The sequence below is a fragment of the Tasmannia lanceolata genome, unplaced genomic scaffold, assembly GCF_043159265.1.
Source record: "Tasmannia lanceolata isolate RefF3 unplaced genomic scaffold, GAP_Taslan_0.1 ptg000018l, whole genome shotgun sequence".
In the NCBI taxonomy this organism is placed as follows: domain Eukaryota; kingdom Viridiplantae; phylum Streptophyta; class Magnoliopsida; order Canellales; family Winteraceae; genus Tasmannia; species Tasmannia lanceolata.
Genome location: NW_027518695.1, coordinates 17,578,471 through 17,598,371, shown reverse-complemented (window position 1 = coordinate 17,598,371; position 19,901 = coordinate 17,578,471). Strand labels below are relative to the sequence as shown.

The following is a 19,901-nucleotide window of genomic DNA, read 5'->3' as shown; positions in this document are numbered from 1 at the left end:
AATTTTCACATTTATAAGGCATTTTAATTGGATGGTTAGGAGTGTTTGATTTGGGCCATCTATTGTGGGCCCCACCAAACAATGGCCTAAATGAAACAATTAAAAATCCTTTCATCGGATGGTTAGGATCACACTCCACCTGTACAATTTCTTATGTATCTTCAATCAACAGTGGGCCCCACAATTTGGATGGTGTTGATCTTCTTACAAAGTTCCACTTGTATGCCAGGCAAACGTTTAGATCCGAGATCTCTATGTACAATAAAGTCCCTGCACTAGTAAAAAAGGAAGCTTTTAAAATAATGTAATATTTGGAAATAACTAGGGTTGTTTTGGTAATTATAAATGGGGCTAAGAATCTTCGTGTGAAAATGGTTTCGCACGAATACAAAAAACAACGATCTCTGGCTTTACCCCTTTTTTTTTGTTTTTCTGTCTTCCCACCCTTTTCAAAATTTCTCAGATCTCCATCTCGATTCTCCTCAAATTCAACCTACCAGATCTTCGAATCAACCTTCACCCCGATCGCCCTTTTTCCCCTCTACCGATTGATCTTAATTTTGTCTGAGGCCGTTCCCTTTTCGCGATTCTAGGGTTAGGGTTTGCAAGAATACCAGTTTTTTTTAATTTTTTTATTTTGATCCCCGATCGGTAGATCTTTTAGGTTGATTAAATCTTTGTTCCATCATTTCTCTTTCCCCTCTTCGAATTGCTTGAAATTTCGTGTTTTTTCGCGATCGTTTTGGGTTTGTAGGGCTAGGGTTTTCGAAACTCGCATGCGTAACATCGATCCGTAATTCTTGTCTGGAAATAGCTATTAATATTCTTTGGCAATCTTTCCCTATTTGGATCGGTCGTTGTTTTGTTGATTCCGCTGAATTCTCGTAATTCTAGGGTTAGGGTTTCGTAAAATTCTCGTCTTGCCCGATTTGGTTGAATTTTCTTGGGGGAATAGCACACTTTATCCTTAATAGACGTTTCACCCTTTTGATCTCTTGTTAATTGGCGTTTGTTTGCTTAAATTTCAGGATTTAGGGTTAGGGTTTTATTGATCTTTGATTTTTCTGTGTTCCATCTATTTTTTTTCAAAAGTTGGAAGGCTCTTCGGAGGTAAGCACCACCTCCTGATATTTAAATGATTTTTATGCTGTTTTAGTTGAGATTATGGTTTGACGAATACTCTATTTCTTCAATTTGATACCTTCTCAAATTAGGCTAGGCAAAGTTATCTTTCTAAATTTCTGCATTTGGGTTCTTATGTCTTTCTGCAATACACCTGTCCATTCATAAATATGTGTGTGTATGTAGAGAGATGATATCAGCACAACCATATTTTGATATTTTGACAAACCGTCTTGTCTTTTAGTATTTAAAGGGCATTCAAAAGGTTATTACATTTCCTAAAAAGCTCTCACCAGAATTAAAGAAGAAAATACAGCTGGGTTTGTGCAAATATCTAAATATGGTTGTGCTGATAACATTTCCATACATATAGTGCGCGCGCGCGCACTCATACGTAAACGGTAGCAGGAGGGAGTTTGTCAATACTGGTGTCTTACTTTCAATAATCATCTTCCATGATAGCCCTGTTCTTTCATTTATTTGGATGTATAGGAAGCAGTTTGTTTATGTACTTAATCTTTATTGTACAAAGTGATAATTCAGTATGGAAGGGAAGAGTGGCTTGGGAATACTTTACTAATTTTTTAGAGGGTCATACAGTGTTTTACTTTGTGTTTGAATGGGGTTCTTGAATGTAGTAACCATCTTTGCTGTAGTTTTTTTCTTGAATTTATTTGGCTGAAAAATGCTATTTGTTATATTAATGACAGCTTATTTATGATTCTAATTCACCATACAAAGGAAAAAGGATGCAGCATTGAAATAATGGAAGTTTAGTTCTTCCTATGTTGTTGAATGTGAGTTTTTTTGATTGCAGGGTTGCCTTCTCTGGACAGTTTAATGTATGTTGGATTGATTGCTCGATGTGCCAATTATATTTATGAAATCTTACATTGCAAGTGTGGTCATTATTTAGAAATTATTGACATTTTGTTTGTGTCAAGGCTTTTAGTGGCAAAAGGCGTAAGTCTCAACACTTTCTGTAACATAATCTAAAATATGATAAATTTTTTAAAAATACCTGAACTATTGAACTATAAATGTAATCAGGTATCATAATCAACTAAATAAAGTAGCAACTGGAACCTAATGAAGAAAACAAGAAATATCTGAATACTTCATACTAAATGATTATTAATAAGCATAGAATTTTAGATTACGTGTCAGTCAAGACCCCCCAAACTATAGAGTGACCAAGTGATATAAACTAAAGCATCATAAATGACAATTTGTAAGTCTTAAATGCCACTATCCAATGCCAGACTGACGCGGCGGAGGCGTGCGAAAGATGAAGAACACCGTCTTCAACTTACAGAAGAAGAACACCATCTTCTTTAATGGAAAACACTCTTGAATCCACAAGAGAAAATAAGAACTTAACTTTATTCAATTCCAAGATGACTAATACACTTCTCACACCCTATATTTATAGGCCCTAATGGCATACAAAATAGAAAGACAAGAATACTCTAGAAACTAAAGAATAGCCTAGAAATCAAGATCAGTCTAGAAACTATAGAAACTTCTAACTTCTTCCCCAAGTAAACTCAAAAATAGAAAAGCTCAAGGAATAGCAAGACCATCCTACATCATATCCCCTCCACTTGAAAAGAAACTCGCCCTCGAGTTATTATCTGGATCTGGCTCATGGTACTCGAATAGATTTGCAACATTGAAGGTTCGCGAAATTGCCTTGTCTTTTGGAAGATCTATAACATATGCATTGTCATTAATCTTCTGGACTATTTGGTAGGGACCAATCTTCTTGTTCTTTAGCTTATTGTATGTCCTCACTGGAAAACGCTCTTTTCTTAAATGAATCATCACTTTATCGCCTTCTTTAAATACTTTCAAACAGTGTTTAAAAATGCGGATGCGACGCGGAACGCGGCCAGAGAAAATCCTTGTCTACTCGACGCGGAACACGGTTGAGGCGGCTGAGAACGCGGTTGATGCGGCTAAGTCGGATGAGTTGTAATTTTTATAAATAATAAATGAAAAAGAAAAGGATTTATGTAACTTCTTTTAGTTAATTTTAATGAATTGACTACTTTAGTGAATGTTAGTCAGATTGATTATCTTACAGAATATAGATTTTTTTAGTAAAAGATTTATCTAACTTAAAAAAAAAAACAATTGGTATAAGTTAGGAGACCGGATACACACAACATAGGATGATCCAATGATCTAAACCGTCCTTTTGATGGGCCACAACATAAACAAGTTGTGCCTAATAAAACATTTCAATAGGATGATTCTAGCCCTTGGTGTGACCCATCAAATGGACAGTTTGGATCATCCTATGGTATGGGCAATATAACTCTTTTTTAAGAAACTTTTAGCCAAATGATATCAGCACATGACTATTACTAATTTACAATACTCGATGCACTATCAAATTCAAATTCGAATGTGAAGACAAACTTTGGGGTGGCATTATCAAAATAGGGCACTGCAGTATTAACAAATGGAAAAAGTGTTAAATTTGGCAGGAGAGAGAGAGAGAGAGAGAGAGAGAGAGAGAGAGAGAGAGATGCCAGCTTTAAGACAAGACAACATACTAGCTGTCATATAGCTAGCTTTATCACTCTATCTATTTCTCTAGTTGTGTCTGCCATAATAAAGGACAATAGAAGTGATATATTCTACCCTTATTTTTACTAAGGACAGCCTCCTCTGCTGTATTTCTTACTACTCTTTTATAATACATGGGGCTGTCTCACGTAACAAAGGGGCGAATATAACATATCATATCTATACCTTCTAAATTTCATTTTCCATCCATAGAAATTTTGGGTTTTGCATATGTTAATCCAACGGCTAAGATTTCAAACACCTTTTAACCATTATTTGTTTTTTAAACAAATAAAGGTATAACTTTCTGGTCTTAGGTCATCGTCTTCTTCTTACCTTGAGAAACAAAAACCAACCATTTGTGAAACAAGAAACAGTAGAACATAAACCAAGTAGCAACACCATAAATGAGACATTAACACCAATCTTTCAGATAATCAGTAACCTACTAGCAAAAATGGTTTGATGATAAAACAAAGGTTGTCGAGCTTTTGCACAGATTGAATGAGAATCAACATTGACCCAAATTTATAGGTATGATTTTTTTTACAGAGAACTTTTTTTCTTTTGAATAACAAGCAGTATTTGGAAAGATTAAAGGTCCGAGGAGTCATGGTCCATGGATGGGCAAAAATGGTTGCCAAAGTCGATCACATCCAATAAAAGGATGGATTCTTGTTTGACTAGGTATGAACTCGACCGAGATGGCGCGGACTTGCCCGAGTCTGTAACTCCATGACGCGGTCACCACCATCCCGCGTTGACTCGGCCGAGTTCCGAGCCGAGTCAACGAGTTTTTAAACACTACTTTCAAACGCCTATGCTGATCAGCATCCTTCTTGTACTTGGCATTAGCTTCTTGCAACTTTTTCTGAACATCGGCATGTACGGTCACAATCCTCTCAGCCATTTTATCAGCAGCAACACTCATTCCTGGAAGCTTTGGTAATAATACTAGGTCTAATGTATGTTTTGGTGCACGTCCATACACGATCTCGAAAGGAGATTTGCCCGTAGAGCGGTTCATCATATTGTTGAAAGCAAACTCAGCTTGAGCAAAAGAAAAATCCCACTGCTTGGGCTTATCTGAAGACAAACATCGGATGATATTCCCCAAAGTACGATTCACTACCTATGTATGGCCGTCTGTTTGTGGATGATACGCACTATTGTACTGTAAGGTAGTATATCAAATCGCTTCCATAATGTCCTCCAGAAATGACTTAAGAACTTTGTGTCACGATCTGAGGTGATTGTCTTTGGAACACCATGCAAGCGCACAACCTCCTTGAAGAAGAGATTGGATATATTTGTTGCATCCATCGTCTTCTTGCACGGAACATAGTGTGCCATCTTAGAGAACCTGTCAACAATTACAAACACCGAGTCCATGCCTCGTTGAGTCCGCGGAAGACCCAACACAAAGTCCATCGATAAGTCCTCCCAAGGTGCCTCTAGTACTGGCAAGGGGGTATAAAGACCAGTATTTTGAGATGTCCCCTTGGATGGCAAATATGGCATCTTTGTACTACTCTTCCAACATCTCTCTTCAACTGAGGCCAACAGTACCTCTCTTCTACAAGAGCAATACTTTTGTCACGACCTAGATGTCCAGCCAATCCACCTCCATGTAGCTCTAGGATGATGCGATCACGTAATGAACACTTTGGAATACACAATCGATTTTCCTTAAAGAGAAAACCATCATGTATGTGCATATCCTCAATCGGCGAAATCAGACACCTAGCCCACACATCCTTGAAATCATCATCTTCAGCATATAATTCCTTGAGTTATTCGAACCCCACAACTTCATTACTCATGGTAAACCAATAACGAAGCTCTCCTGCTAAGCGCATCAGCTACTTTATTTTGCTGACCAGATTTGTGCTTCAAAACACAGGTGAATTCTTGTTGAAATGATATCCAACAGGCATGCATACGATTCACATTATTTTGGCTATTAATATATTTCAAAGCTTGGTGATCCGTCTAAAGAATGAACTTGCGTTGTATGAGATAGTGCTTCCAATGTTGTAGAGCTTGGATGACTGCATAAAGCTCTAACTCATATGTCAACCACTTTTTGCGCGCATCACTTAACTTCTCACTGTAGAAAGATACAGGTCTTCCTTCTTGAGAAAGGACAGCCCCAATACCAACATACGACGCGTCACACTCCACCTCAAACAACTTTTCAAAGCTCGGTAGGGCTAGAACAGGGGCAGAGGATAACGTCTCTTTGATTATTGCAAAGCTTTGTTCTGCTGCTTCAGTCCATTGGAATTTTCCTTTCTTCATGCAGTTTGTGATTGGTGCTACAATGGTGCTGAAATTTCTCACAAACTGACAATAGAAAGTCGGCAGCCCATGAAAACTCCGTACTTCATTGATAGTCTTAGGTGTAGGCCATTCTCGGATGGCCCTTACCTTTTCCTCATCTGCTTGGATGCCCGTAGAACTCACAACGTATCCCAAAAATAATAGCTTATCTGTCATGAAACCACACTTTTTGAGATTTAAGTAAAGTTGATTCTCTTTGAGGGTGAGAAGTACCTGTCTGAGGTGACCAACATTTTCCTCATCATTACGACTATAGATCAGGATGTCATCAAAATATACCACCACGAACCGTCCAATAAACTGCTTAAGAACTTGGTTCATCAGCCTCATGAAGGTACTGGGCGCATTAGAAAGACTGAACGGCATTACTAGCCATTCATATAGACCGTCCTTAGTCTTGAAAGCGGTCTTCCACTCGTCACCCAGTCTAATCCTGATCTGGTGATAACCGCTTTGCAGGTCCAACTTGGAAAACACAGTCGATCCGTGTAACATATTTAGCAAGTCGTCCAATCGTGGTATAGGGAACCTATACTTCACAGTGATCTTATTAATGGTCCGACTGTCGATACACATGCACCAGCTTCCATCCTTCTTAGGTGTTAACAAGACTGGTACAACGCATGGGCTCATGCTCTCCCTGATCAATCCTTTGCGAATCAGGAAGACTGATCTTAATCGATGGAGGTTGAAGAAAGTCCTGGAAAACTGAACTTTCGATGGAAGCCGCAGGAATCTTCGCCTGCTCTGATACCACTTTGACGCGGCGGAGGCGTGCGGAAGATGAAGAACACCATCTTCTTTAATGGAAAACACTCTTGAATCCACAAGAGAAAATAAGAACTTAAGTTTTTTCAATTCCAAGATGATTAATACACTTCTCACACCCTATTATTATAGGCCCTAATGGCATACAAAATAGAAAGACAAGAATACTCTAGAAACTAAAGAATAGCCTAGAAATCATGATTAGTCTGGAAACTCTAGAAACTTCTAACTTCTTCCCCAAGAAAACTCAAAAAGTAGAAAAGCTCAAGGAATAGCAAGACCATCCTACATCACAGACTCTTGGCCAAGATACCGTAGACGATAAGAACAATCTCTAATACTCTATAGTGGACATCTACTCTTTATGCGTTCATCACATCTAGTATGATTTGTTGAAGCATCCATCTACTCTATTTCTATAATGTCAAAGAAAAGTGTTGTCTCTTACCCCCACGTCTAGTCCATGTTGAGCATAAAATAACACGTCATTTTCTGTAGAGGTAAAAAGAATTCTTTAAAAGGACCGAGAGGGTCAAATAATACAAGAAGGGATAGTTAACAAAGAAAAGAGCAGAAGACTATACTTATAGAGACAGACACCATGAAAAGTCGAGGAAGAACATTATATTGTTCAAAGGACTCATAAAATCCCTCTCCTAGAGAGGTTATACTCCACTTCGTTGGCCGATCTTCTAATGTGATAGAAGGAGATAGAGGCACTGCCCACGATATCCATAATCTCGTTAAAGAAGTCCGCAAACCGCTAAGGAGAATTGTGAGTGCCAGATAACCAACGAACCACATTTAATGAATTGCCTTTCACCACCACTCGATTAAAATCTTCCCCTAATAGAAATTTTATACCTTGATGAACTGCCCGCACCTTCGCCTCATTAGAGTTGGCGACTCCAATAGCCCCCCTGCAAAAGCCCACCTCACTACACCTTCTTCATCCCTAAGAACTCCCCCAATATCGGCCGGACCCGGGTTTCAAGACTAGACCATCAAGATTAAGCTTGAGGAGGCCCCTATGCGGGGCTCCCAAACTTGAATACAGGGAGATTTGAACGGGTCGGGGTTGACGAAATCACTCCATTCTCTCTGTTTTTTTTTTTTTCAATTTTTTACTCTCTGCATTGAAAAGGCGCAAAAGTGCTGCGGAGCAGTGTTAAGGAACACAACCTCACTGTGTTGCCGACCGCACTTTCATTTCTCATATTGCTTCCGTTGTGCTTCTTGTCCGCTTACCATATTGCTTCTTAGTGAAGATTTAGATGGAAATCATAAAATTTTGGTAGAAATTTTTAAAGCTTTGGCGAAATTTCGCTGAAATCTTGTAAAAAATCGATTTCATGTAAATTTCGTTTGGGCCTTGGTTAAATCTGAAATATTTCAGCCGAAATTTAAAACCATGCTTGGGTGTTTTTCCACATGCTTCTCCCGTATCGCTTCCTCAACCATATACACATTTTAAATTTCACTTTTTAGGGCCCTTGCTTCTTTTTTTTTCAAATGGTCACTGAGATTTAAATTTCGCTGCAATTTGAACTATACTAGCTATATAAGAAGGGTCCTGTTGAAATAAAAATCCTCATGGTGGAACATGGCAGTGTGTCTACAATTCAAAAAAAAAAAACATGGCAATTTGTGTTTTTGTATTGCTCAACACAAATCTTTGGTTTGTCTTCTTGGTTACATTATCTCTATTTTGCCGACATTCATTTCTCTGGAATATATGCATGGTTGGGAATCATGATTATAACTGCCCTATTTCAATCTCATGTAAAGTTTTTTTTTTTTTCTAATCCGTGTTTGAGCTTCAGCCAACAGAACTCCGTTACTTCCCTTTGATATATATGGCTTGATTGGTCCTTGTTTCTGCAAGCTGTGGGATGATTGATAACATAAATCATGGTGATTATTAATTACTCTTTAATAGCTTCTGTTACAGGTCAAACATGGTATTTAAGCAAAACAAGCGGACTTTCAGTGATGATGAGTCATGCCAACTTTCTTATAAGCAGCCAAGACAATTGGATTTCAGCAGGCATCTGGCTCCATTTGTAGGAATATCTAATGGTTTCCCTGAGAAACCTCACCCTTCAGGTAAAAAAAGGTTAAATGTATCGTTATTATAGAAAATGGTTGTTTGATCTATCTTCATAGCCTGACCAAATTCTGATACAAAGTCGGTGAAGGTGAAGAATGCTTGAACAAATCTCAAGGTGGGGATAGGCTTGTAAACTACAACATTGCGGAACTCTCTGTTGCTGGTGAAAAAGATATTGATAGCAGTGGTTTTAGCAGTGTCTCCAGCTTGTCATGGGTAACAAGCAGCAGTAGTGAAGGAGATTTCAGGTCAGAGCCAGCATTACAGATATCCTGTTCCGCCAGTTTATTTGAGCATGACCACCCTTCAAGGGCATTAACACTGTCGGAGGATATCTATTCAATTCATTTTGATTTTCCTCCTCGGAAACTTGTTTCTATTGGACCAGATCATCAAGCAGATGTTCCAATATGTGCCTTACACAATACCATGAACTATGGCAACAATGGGGAGAAGTTCATGGGGACTTGCATCATTCCAATGCCTGATGCTGACTCATCAGCTCCTGATGGCCCAAAAGTTGGGCATGGTAGAACTGATTGTAGGTGCTTGGACGAGGGCTCGATTAGATGTGTGAGACTACATGTGATGGAGGCAAGAGAAAAACTAAGGGGAATGCTTGGGCAGGAGAGATTTGTGGAGTTGGGATTCTGCAACATGGGAGAGGATGTATCTGAAAAATGGAGCGAAGAAGACGAACAGGTGTTCCAAGAAGTTGTGTTCTCAAATCCCGCATCACTGGGCAAGAACTTCTGGGATCATCTCTCAATGGCCTTCCCTTCCAAAACCAAGAATGACCTTGTCAGTTACTATTTCAATGTCTTTATGCTTAGGAGAAGGGCTGAGCAGAACAGGTTGGACCCAATGAATATCGACAGCGACAATGATGAGTGGCAAGGAAGTGACGATGGTGATGAGTTTGCGGTGACAGAAGATGATGAGGATTCTGTGGTGGAATCTCTTCCTGATCAAGATGGTGTTTATAATGATGATTCCCACGAGGAGGATAACCATGATGATGATGATGAGCATCATCATCATCATCATCATCATCATCATGATGGCGTTGTTGATCATCATCATCATGGCATGGAGGACTCATGCACATCTTCTGATGTGGCTGCGACACAAGAGAGTCAAATTGAGACAGACCATAAACGTGTGTACCATGACTACAGAAACGACAGTTTTGGTGCCGTGGTTGATCATGGATACACCTTGGAGCCTTATGATGCGAAAGTTTGGGATGTTCAATTTCTCACTGGCCCAAAGAAAGATGTTGACTTCTTACCTACATGCAATGTGATTCAAGAAGTGTTTGGGGACGAAGCCTGGAATAACAGTGAGTCAAGGAATGATCTGAGTGTCAGCTAAGCTGGAATATTTCACCTCAGCGAGGGCTATCCCTTCCTTGCAACCTATCTCATCTTGGTAGTGAGGCGAGTTTCTCTTAACCACCAAAGGTATCTGATTCTAGTGTTAGTCAGGTATGTTGGCGAGGGTATTCTTTCTTTGAGCATAGGGCTGTCCAATTTCCTTGTACATTTGCAGTGGAAGATGGAAGTTCTGCTTTCATTGTAAAATGTAGTTCAAGCTCTATTATGGTGGGGTTGGTTTCCATGAGTTTTTCAAGTTACTCTCATGGAATCTGCTATTTGTGAATTCACTCCTGCAACCTTTTAGGGCAACCCTCCATTTTTTCTCTTGGGAAATCTCTCTTGGGAAGAGGATGTGTTTGGAAGTTTTATAAAGGGGATGGGATGTAGTGTCTAATTGAAGGCACATTTCATCTCTCTATTGAAGTCTAGTGTTGAAGACAATTCCTATTCTTAAATGTGCTTTTTTTTTATGTTAGGTTTTGTGCAGTATGGTTTCACTGACTCCATTAAACTTCAATGGTCTTTCTGCTATGTTTTCCACATAATAAAATGAAATTGTAGTAAAAGAATCCCACCATCTCTCCTCCTCAGTATCAGCAAAGCACTAAATTTCTGTATGCATAATAAGATAGACAAAAAATTTCAGACTAGATTTAAAAGCATAGGATACCATTCTTTGTTCTCTATAAGCCTTCTCTTTTGTGTGCATGAGAATCCTTCTAAGCAAACTAAATGCATATTGTACTGGTTATGGGTCCTACAATTCTAAGCAAAGAATGGTGGCTAAAGTTTGTCATTCAAAATAAAAAAATATGGTGGTTAAAGATTGCTTACCAGCCGATTTGGATCCTTTATGAACCCTTTAAAACGTAGATTTCCTTCATCTTTTCCCTTCAAGTACATCTTTTGATATTAAATCTTATGTTGCAGGTTGCAGGTTGCAGGTAACATGAAAAAGACATTGGGTTTTTAAAGTTGAAACAGATAGTAAAAATATCTACTTGTTATATCTTGTTTCTAGAAATAATGGTTGGTGTACTACAAAAAGCTATAGGGACTAGTGCTTTCAACTCACTGGCTTATTTGACACTCCTTGTTCAATCAAAAGGTTGGTGATTAGGGCCTCTTAATCTTTCTGTAATTCGTGTATCAATTCCTTCATTGCTTTCTTTACTAGAACCTCTACGTGAAATTTTGCAAATTATTTTGGCAATTAATGCCCGTTTCGAACTAAATTTTGTTGAAATTAGAGGGATTCTGAGCTCATAATCATTTATATGAGTTTTTATATGATGAAAGGCCTTCGACTACATGAATTTTCACGCAGAGGGTCTAGTAAAGAAAGCAATGAAGGAATTGATACACGAATTACAGGAAGATTAAGAGGCCCTAATCACCAACCTTTTGATTGAATAAGGAGTGTCAAATATGTCAGTGAGTTGAAAGCACTAGTCACTATAGCTTTTTTTAGTATACCAACCATTTTTTCTAGAAACAAGATATAACAAGTAGAAATTTTTACCATCTGTTTCAACTTTAAAAACCTATTGTCTTTTTCATGTTACTTGCAACCAAGGTTTCAAATTTCGGTTTTGGAATGCGTTTCGGTCCTCACCTAAACCGAAATTTCGGTCGAAATCCAACGAAATCTCTTGAACGGCTATTTTTTCTCCTACACTTTCTATTGAAATTTCTTAAATTTTGGCTGAAATTTCGGAATATTATTAAATAATTATAAAAATAACGGATTTTAGGTAAAATCCCTTAACATTTCGGACGAAATTTGGGATAAACAAAATTTCGACCGAAATTTCAAAATTTTGGTTTCGAAATTTCGGTCGAAATAAACTACTGTTTTGGTTTAAATCGATTTCGGTTTCGTTATCGACCGCTAATAGCTCTCTGAAACCAGTTGAGAAAGAAAAGACAACATGCTTAGTGTCACGGGGCAACTCACCAAAAATCAAAATTCCTTTGATAAAAGGGCTGTCCATGATGGCCTAGCATTACACTAGTCAGCCACTCAAGTTTGCACACACAAAGATCACACAACAAAATAAGAACACACACAATACAACACAATAGACTTTTTTAACGTGGTTCGGCCAAACAACGCCTACTCCACGGGCAACTCCATTGCCAGGTCTACCACATGGTCTTCCTGGTCTCATTGAGAGAGAGAGAGAGAGAGAGACTTTTGAAGAAGACTTTTGCTGTCCATTTTTTGAAGAAGACTTGCTGTTCTTTTCCAGGTGTGATCCCCATTTCATCTCTTGGTCACCCCATTTTCATATATAATACCCTCAATTTCCTTGACTTGGTAACCCCTTCCAGGTAAAAGATGGTCGTAAGCCTGTAATATTTTTAAAATAAACAAAACCGTCTGAGGGGTATTTAGGTAAAAAAACATGTCAGGAAAAGTAAAATGGACCCATTTCACAAATTTGAAATGTGGAGGTACCGTTTCACTATTTCCGCTATTTTTTGACCCTGTTGACCAAATTTCCTTAAAAAGGTGAAGGTGAGGTGGTTAAAACTAGACCTGGCAAACGGGTGGGCCGGGCCGGCTCGACCCGCGGGTGATGCGGGTGCGGGTCGGGTCAGGAAATGACCCGCATTTTTGCAGGTCAGAATTTAGGTGACCCGCGGGTGGGCTGGGTCAACCCACGGGTCATCCGCAAATTCAAACAGTCGTTTATTTTGGGAAATGTTATCACTGGATTTTGATGAGAGCGGTATGGCCGGCACTGTGGGATGATCCAAACCGTCCATTAGATGGCCCACAGCCTAAATAGATTGTGCCCCAAAAATCATCTCAATATGTTGATCCTAACCCTCCGATCTATAGAGGGTTAGGATCAAGTGATCAACCCTCTAACATTCAGATCGGAGGGTTGGGATCAACCTATTGACCCGTTTGAAATTGACCCGCGGGTCCACCCGGCCCGTCAAAACTGGGTCAGGCCGGGTGGACCTTTCGAAGAAGACTTGCTGTCCATTTTCCACAAAATAGAAAACTTGGTGGAAAAGTAATCAGTTCTTATGATTTAAAATTAAAAACAAGAAAAATTCAAATAGAAATTTGAAATTAATAAAATTTAAATCTACAAAACCACAAACTTTGTGTTTTCCTTGTGTTTCATGTGTGGATTTTCTATGGCTTCTGAAATGCTTCTAATGCATTTCCCAAGACGTTTCTCATATGAATTTCTGTCGTTGCTTGTTTCTCGTTTCCCCGATATATTTTTTCATATGTTTTCCGTTTCCGTTTCACATTTCATTTTCCAAATTGGTTTCCCACCCTTGTAACTATGGTTCGTCGAGACAACTCGAATTCTTGTCCAATTTGACTCGGCAAGTTAGTGAAAGGAGATTTGTGTTGCTGCTTTTGTATTTTTCATTTCTTGGAGACAAGGGTGCCTTGCTTGAAGAGCGAGAGAAGGAGGCCTCATTGGAACCAACTCATTATCGGGAACCGGTTTTAAACGCTTTTTGTTACCATCCCGTTACGTGTCAATTATCGCATCTGTCTCATGAACGCTTTTTGACGTCAAATCACGTTATAAGGGAGTGTGCACGTAATGTAATACAGGGGAGTGAAAATATCATCTCCCAAAAAGAAATCTCTTTTTTTTTTTTTCATAAAACTGCTAATCATCTCCTTAGTATGATCTTAACCCTCTAACATTCAGATCGGAGGGTTAGTGGAAATGATTTTTGAGGCACAACCTATTTAGACTTTGGCCCATCTAATTGACGGTTTGGATCATCCTATGGTGCAGGCCATACAGTACTTTTAATAAAGTGAGGAGTGGCCTCATCAACATACAGTAGTGCCGATAACATTTACTCTATTTGAATCTTTATATTATGTAGCCTGACGGGGCAGGATCTCGGGAAGGAAAAGAGGTGAGTAATCATTTGATTACTCAGAGGCAATAAAGAAGACAAAAAAAGTATCATTTCTACTTTTTTATACTGTTGGATTTGTGTTTTTTCAGCGGAACTTTTTTGCATTTTAGAAGAAATACTTTGTCTCCTCGTGAACAGAAGAAATATGTTAAGAATCACTATTGGGTCGCATGTGTGATATTAAACTTGATCTTAACCGTTGATCTAGCAGGCAATCATAACGTCAGCACATTTTTATGGTCCTACACCAATTGAATGATTCTGGCCCCTTGATTAGACTAGGTAAAAAGTGACCCGGACCCGCGGGTACACCCGGCCCGCCCGTAAATTAAGGCCCTGAAATTGACCCGCGGGTGGAAAGTTTTTATTTGGTTTTTTTTTCGTAATTGTCATAATTTTTTAACTTTCTTTGTAGTTTTTTCCGTAATTGTCATATTTTAGAATATTCTTTCGGTATTCCTCCGCGGCTAGCAAATCCCTATACCAAAAAAAAAAAATCTTAAAAAATACGTCAAAAATCCAGGTGACCCACGGGTCGACCCGGCCCATAGGGGCCGGGTGCAGGTCCAAGCTCAGTGACCCTTAAAAATTTTCGGGTCATTTTGACCCGCCCCGCCCGTTTGCCGGGTCTTCCCTTGATCGGTACTCCATTGTTTCAATATTGGCACGACCCATTACCATACCTACGAGGTCCATTGATTTTATTAAAAATAGAAAAGCCGGCCTATTGCCTTTGGTCACACTCTGATCCGATTATTCTAGACCTTGATCAAACATGATTAAAAAAAGACATTCTTTAAGATAAGAGGAGCTATCGAATAATTAGGGTCTCATTATCAATTAGATTTAAAACGGAGAGGCCTTTGGAGGCCGAAAATCAACGGAAAGGCCTTTGGCACCACCAAGTTTTATAATGGGCTGAACTCACCTTGTCTTTTATCATTTAACCAGCTCCCAACGGCTATTACAATTCCCCAAAAGCTCTAGGCAGCCAATTAAAAAAGAAACGACAAGCTGAGATCGGCCCATTATTAAAACTTGGTGGGGCCAAAAAAAAAATGGCCCTTTATATTTGATAAACTTAGAAATACATCCCTACTGTTAGACTAAGCAAAATGGGAGTGCTATTGGGGATAACCTTGACAGAAGCAAGGTCTGAAAATGCAAAGCTTACACGTGTCTCAGAAGAATGAGCATAGAGCAAGCCAACATCATCATTGTCAAGATTATAAATTTCGGTTTCGGGGTTAATTTCGGTCCCCACCAAAACCGAAATTTCAGCCGAAATCCCGAAATCTGGTAAAGAGACTCGAAATTTCATTTTTTTGGCCAAAATTTTGGTAATTTCGGCTGAAATTTGGTAAAGTATTTAAAAATTAATATTTTTCTGAAAACTAAATTTTGTAGGTTTCGCCGATTTCAATTTCGGTGCATTTCAGTTTCGGTCTTAACCGAAATTTTCGATTTCTGACAAAATTTAAAACCTTGCTCACCATAGACGTGTGATTTTCTATATTTCATGATCACGGGCTTTTTGTTTCATGTGGAGCATTGCTAAATAAAGGCGTTGAAGTTCGTTTTGATGCTTGAACCTCAAACACATGTATATACTATTAGTGAGCAACCCTGTGCCATGCACAGGAAGACGAAAATGAAGAGGGGACAATGGGGAGAGACATACATCAATACAGAAGAAGTGGAAGAGAGAGACAAAGTGTGATGCACATATCATTTGTCCTACCGGTCACATTTCTTTTAGGAGATTTTATATGGTGCCTGGCCGTGAAGTCCAGTGTGGGCGGTATGATAAAAGTAGGGTGTAAACGGATCGAACTCGGAGCAGATATCCGAATTCGATTACAAGATACACTATCCGAATTCGAATTTGACGGATATTTAATATCTATTACCGAATTCGATTCCATCTGATATTATTCGAATTCGGATATTATCCGTATCCGTTTATCTGGTAAATTAGAACATTTTATTGAAGCACTTTATCTTTCTTCTCCTTCTACTTCTCGAATGAATTTTCCAAACCCTAAAACTAGACCTTTATCTTCTCTACTCAAAATTAACTCTCAAACCCTAGAATTTAGGAGATCGTCTTCTTCCTTTTAAAACAAAGGCAGAGAGAGAGACAGAGAGAGACGGCGGCGATAGATGATGGTGTTGGTAGTGGTCTTTGAATTTTTTCTTTTTTTGGTGCATATGATGAAATGGTTTAATGCGTGTCAGGGGCGGAGGTACATAGAGCTTTGGGGGACCATGAACAAACAGAGATTGTTGGTGATCATCTAGAAAAATATTAAGTAATTTTAGATGTATGTATTTGCAACCAAGGTTTTAAATTTCGGTATGAGTTTCGCCCATAAGCGAAACCGATATTTCAGCCAGAAGTTTGAAATTTCGGACGAAATCTAGTACACAATTAAAAAGCCATTATTTTTAATACCAAATTTTGGGCAAAATTTCGTCACACCATTAAAAATAATATTTTTTTAATCCCAAATCCCGGTAATTTTGGCGAAATTTCTCTCATCGGCTGCTACAATTTGAAAAATACCATATTTTATGGGATTACACTATATAAAATCTTGGCGTATAAATCAATTTCTCTCATTGGCTGCTAAATTTTACAATTCCAATTGGGAACAACGTTTCCGCCCCTCAAATGGAAGGTTTGGATCATCTGACCATCAAATGGAAGGTTTGGATTATCCTATGGTGTAAGCGTTACAGTACTCTGTGAAAATATCAGATTTTTTTGGATTACAATATATAAAATCTTGCCGTATAAATCAATTTCTCTCATTGGCTGCTAAATTTTACAATTCGGTAACAACGTTTCTGCCCATGCTATAGCCTATAGATAGGCCTTGAGTCCTTGACCCACCGACCCAGCATATGATGGGTCTGAGAGCTGAATTGTTTTTCAAGTGGACTCAATGAGACAATCTTAATATCCAAATATATTTACTACTCTGAATATGGACGGTCGACAAGTAAGTAGGATCTTGGGAAACGAACAGCTTCAGAAAAAATTGACCTGCAGAGAGTTTATCGCCATAAACAATAATAGTGAGAGAGAAAGAGAGAGAGATTGGGAATTTTCTTTTCTTTCGATTCTCACGTTTGATCTTTTCTCTCTAAGAAAACAGGGACTTGATTTAAACGACTTTGATGCTGAAGCTTCGGTCCAGAAAAATGCTGCTCCTCAGCATTCTGCCTTCCATTACTAATATCCCCAACCCTGTAGAACAGGGTATTGGGAGTTTCTGTGTTGTCTTTTTAGATCCTTTGTCTCTCTATCTTTGTTCCCCTCTGCCTGTAGAGGGTATGTTTTTCATGCTTATCTTTATCTTTCTTTCTTTAATAAATCCGGTAGGGGTGTTGCCTAACCCCAGCTTACCCAAAAACAAAAAAAAACAAAAAAACAGAAAAAAAAAAAACAGGGATTGGTTTTTCTAGGGTTTTGAAGAAAATATTTGAGGAGGAGAGGAAATGAGGGAAAAGGAGGGGGGTTGAAAAGGGTGTTTAATTTGTTGGTGGGAGAAAGAGGGAAATGAGAGAGCAGAAATATGATCTGCTCACGTTCCTTGCACGTATTTGTTATTTTGCCCTCCATATGTCCCAACTCTATCTCTATTTAATCTCATGCTCATTAGGATTGCTGATCCATTGAAGCAAGAGCATAAGGCAGGAGGATTGAGTTGAAGGCTTACTTCAAGTTCTTTGTTTTCAGCCATGGCAGGTAAGTCTAAAAGAATTTCTATTTTCATGTGTATTTTGGTTGACAAGTTCCTGTGTTTTAAATTTAATCAGAAATATCGAGTTGGTGCAATTTTGGCCATAACCAAGCCATGGGCCCCATTCATATTTTAGGCCCTACCATAGGTAGCCCCCAAAATTTTCCCTTCAAATGATCTCAACTTCGACCAATGGCCAACAAAATGTTGGCGCTGCTAAAACAATATAAGCGTACAATCCAGATTTAGTATGAAAGAGTTGGGACATGCGGTGTGGTCTACCCTGCCCAATGATGTTTTCGGATCATTTAACAAATGGTTCAACTTTTACTGCTTTTATTTTAGGTGGGCATACCATATCATATGGTTTCTTTGAAGGAGGATGTTTGAATCCACAAGCATCCCAATTTTATGGTTCCACATGCACATAGAATGCGAGTAAAAACAGAAGGTATTTGGTGTGCTGTGATGAATGCCAATTTCATGATTCGGCATGCACCTTAAATGTGACTAAAAAAGGCATCTGGCGTGTGTGATGGATGTATATATGTGTGTATATGTATGCCTATAAGCAACTTTTCTTATTCACTTTAGTTTGTGGCTTAGGCAATGAACTTGATGATTTATGGACATGAGTGGGATATTGGAGGAAACCAACAAAGAAAGAAGTCTCTCGGTAAGCCCTCTTTACATTAAAGAAAAACATTTATGACTAAAATCTTTTTTACAAATTTTTTTTCTTTTCATGATTTAGAGTTAAAAAAATTAGGAAATTTTAGGAGGGAAATGATTTCAACATATACATGTTTTGATACATGACGCTCATGTTTCTTGTGTTTTTATATTTAAAGAGCGTGAAAGGGTTTTTACGGTCCCCAAAAAGCATTTACGTGACAGTTAATGCTAAAAGACAACATAAATGAGCGCATGCATCAAAACATAGTTGTCCTGAAATCATTCCCCTTTTAGAAATACTCTCTATATGTGCGCGTCCAAAATATACACATTTGGTACAAATCGTAGGGTTGAAAACAAGCTATAGTACAACAGAGGGAAATTAATTGTGCTGTGTGAGCTACATGCAATTGGACCAAATAAAATGTACATGTAGAAGTTATGCTTCAGTAGGTAGAAGCATGTGCACAAGGATTTTGGCAAAGGCTTCTCTACAATGAAAGGACTTATCGATCATTCAAGAGCATTGCATAGAGCGTACAGACATTTTTGCATTTATGAAGAGGTTTCAAGTGGAACCAAATAGATGTTTTGATTCCGAGGAATATAAGTAAGTTGGTTTTTTTTATTTTTAATTTTTTTAGTTTTTAGTTTTCTTATTATATATATTATTTTTGTAGGAACTTGTTGATCCGAAAGTATGGTACTTCTAAATATGAGGAAGAAGATTGATGGTGGTGAGGAGGAATCGCTTGAACCGAGTACAATTTTTTTTTTTCTTTTTCTTTTTTTCTATTAAGGTAAGAAAGATATGAGATTCTATTTATACTAAAATAAAAGGGTTATGGCGCAATGATTTGTATGCCAAATTTTTAATTGGTTATTGGATGGATTCTCTCGCTCAATGTCCCTTATCTCCCTCATAAATCACACTTTTTTTTACTGAGAACCTCTCTCTCTCTCTCTCTCTCTCTCTCTCTCTCTCTCTCTCTCTCTCTCTCTCTCTCTCTCTCTCTCTCTCTCTCTCTCTCTCTCTCTCTCTCTCTCTCTCTCTCTCTCTCTCTCTCTCTCTCTCTCTCTCTCTCTCTCTCTCTCTCTCTCTCTCTCTCTCTCTCTCTCTCTCAGGCAGAAATAGAAACTTATAAAGCCTATATGTCCTTTATATAACTATAGTAATACATGTACATAGTGGTAGTAAAGAATAGAGTGGAACGTGCAAGCTACGGATTGACTTTTCAGCTACTGTGTCCAAAAAATCATTATCATCTA

General features: G+C 38.4%; 1 protein-coding gene across 3 annotated transcripts; it reads left to right on the top strand.

Annotated features, from left to right (window-relative positions):
• The first annotated feature begins 379 nt into the window (after positions 1–379).
• On the top strand, positions 380–10,771 carry LOC143849791 (uncharacterized). 3 transcript variants are annotated; one of them, XM_077358988.1, is made up of 3 exons: positions 380–1,110; positions 8,759–8,913; positions 9,006–10,771. In XM_077358988.1, the coding sequence occupies exons 2-3, from the start codon at positions 8,766–8,768 to the stop codon at positions 10,289–10,291; spliced, it is 1,434 nt and encodes a 477-aa protein (XP_077215103.1). In that variant the 5' UTR covers positions 380–1,110; positions 8,759–8,765; the 3' UTR covers positions 10,292–10,771. The 3 variants fall into 3 exon arrangements, with proteins under 3 accessions (XP_077215103.1, XP_077215101.1, XP_077215102.1); XM_077358986.1 differs by having other exon boundaries at positions 8,997–10,771; XM_077358987.1 differs by having other exon boundaries at positions 8,747–8,913; positions 8,997–10,771.
• The last annotated feature ends 9,130 nt before the right edge of the window (positions 10,772–19,901 follow it).

Coding starts and splice junctions, on each gene's coding strand:
- LOC143849791 (XM_077358986.1), top strand. CDS start 8,766: ATGGTATTTAAGCAAAACAAGCGGACTTTCAGTGATGATGAGTCATGC. Junction 8,914..8,996: donor TGAGAAACCTCACCCTTCAG/GTAAAAAAAGGT, acceptor TCTGATACAAAG/TCGGTGAAGGTGAAGAATGC.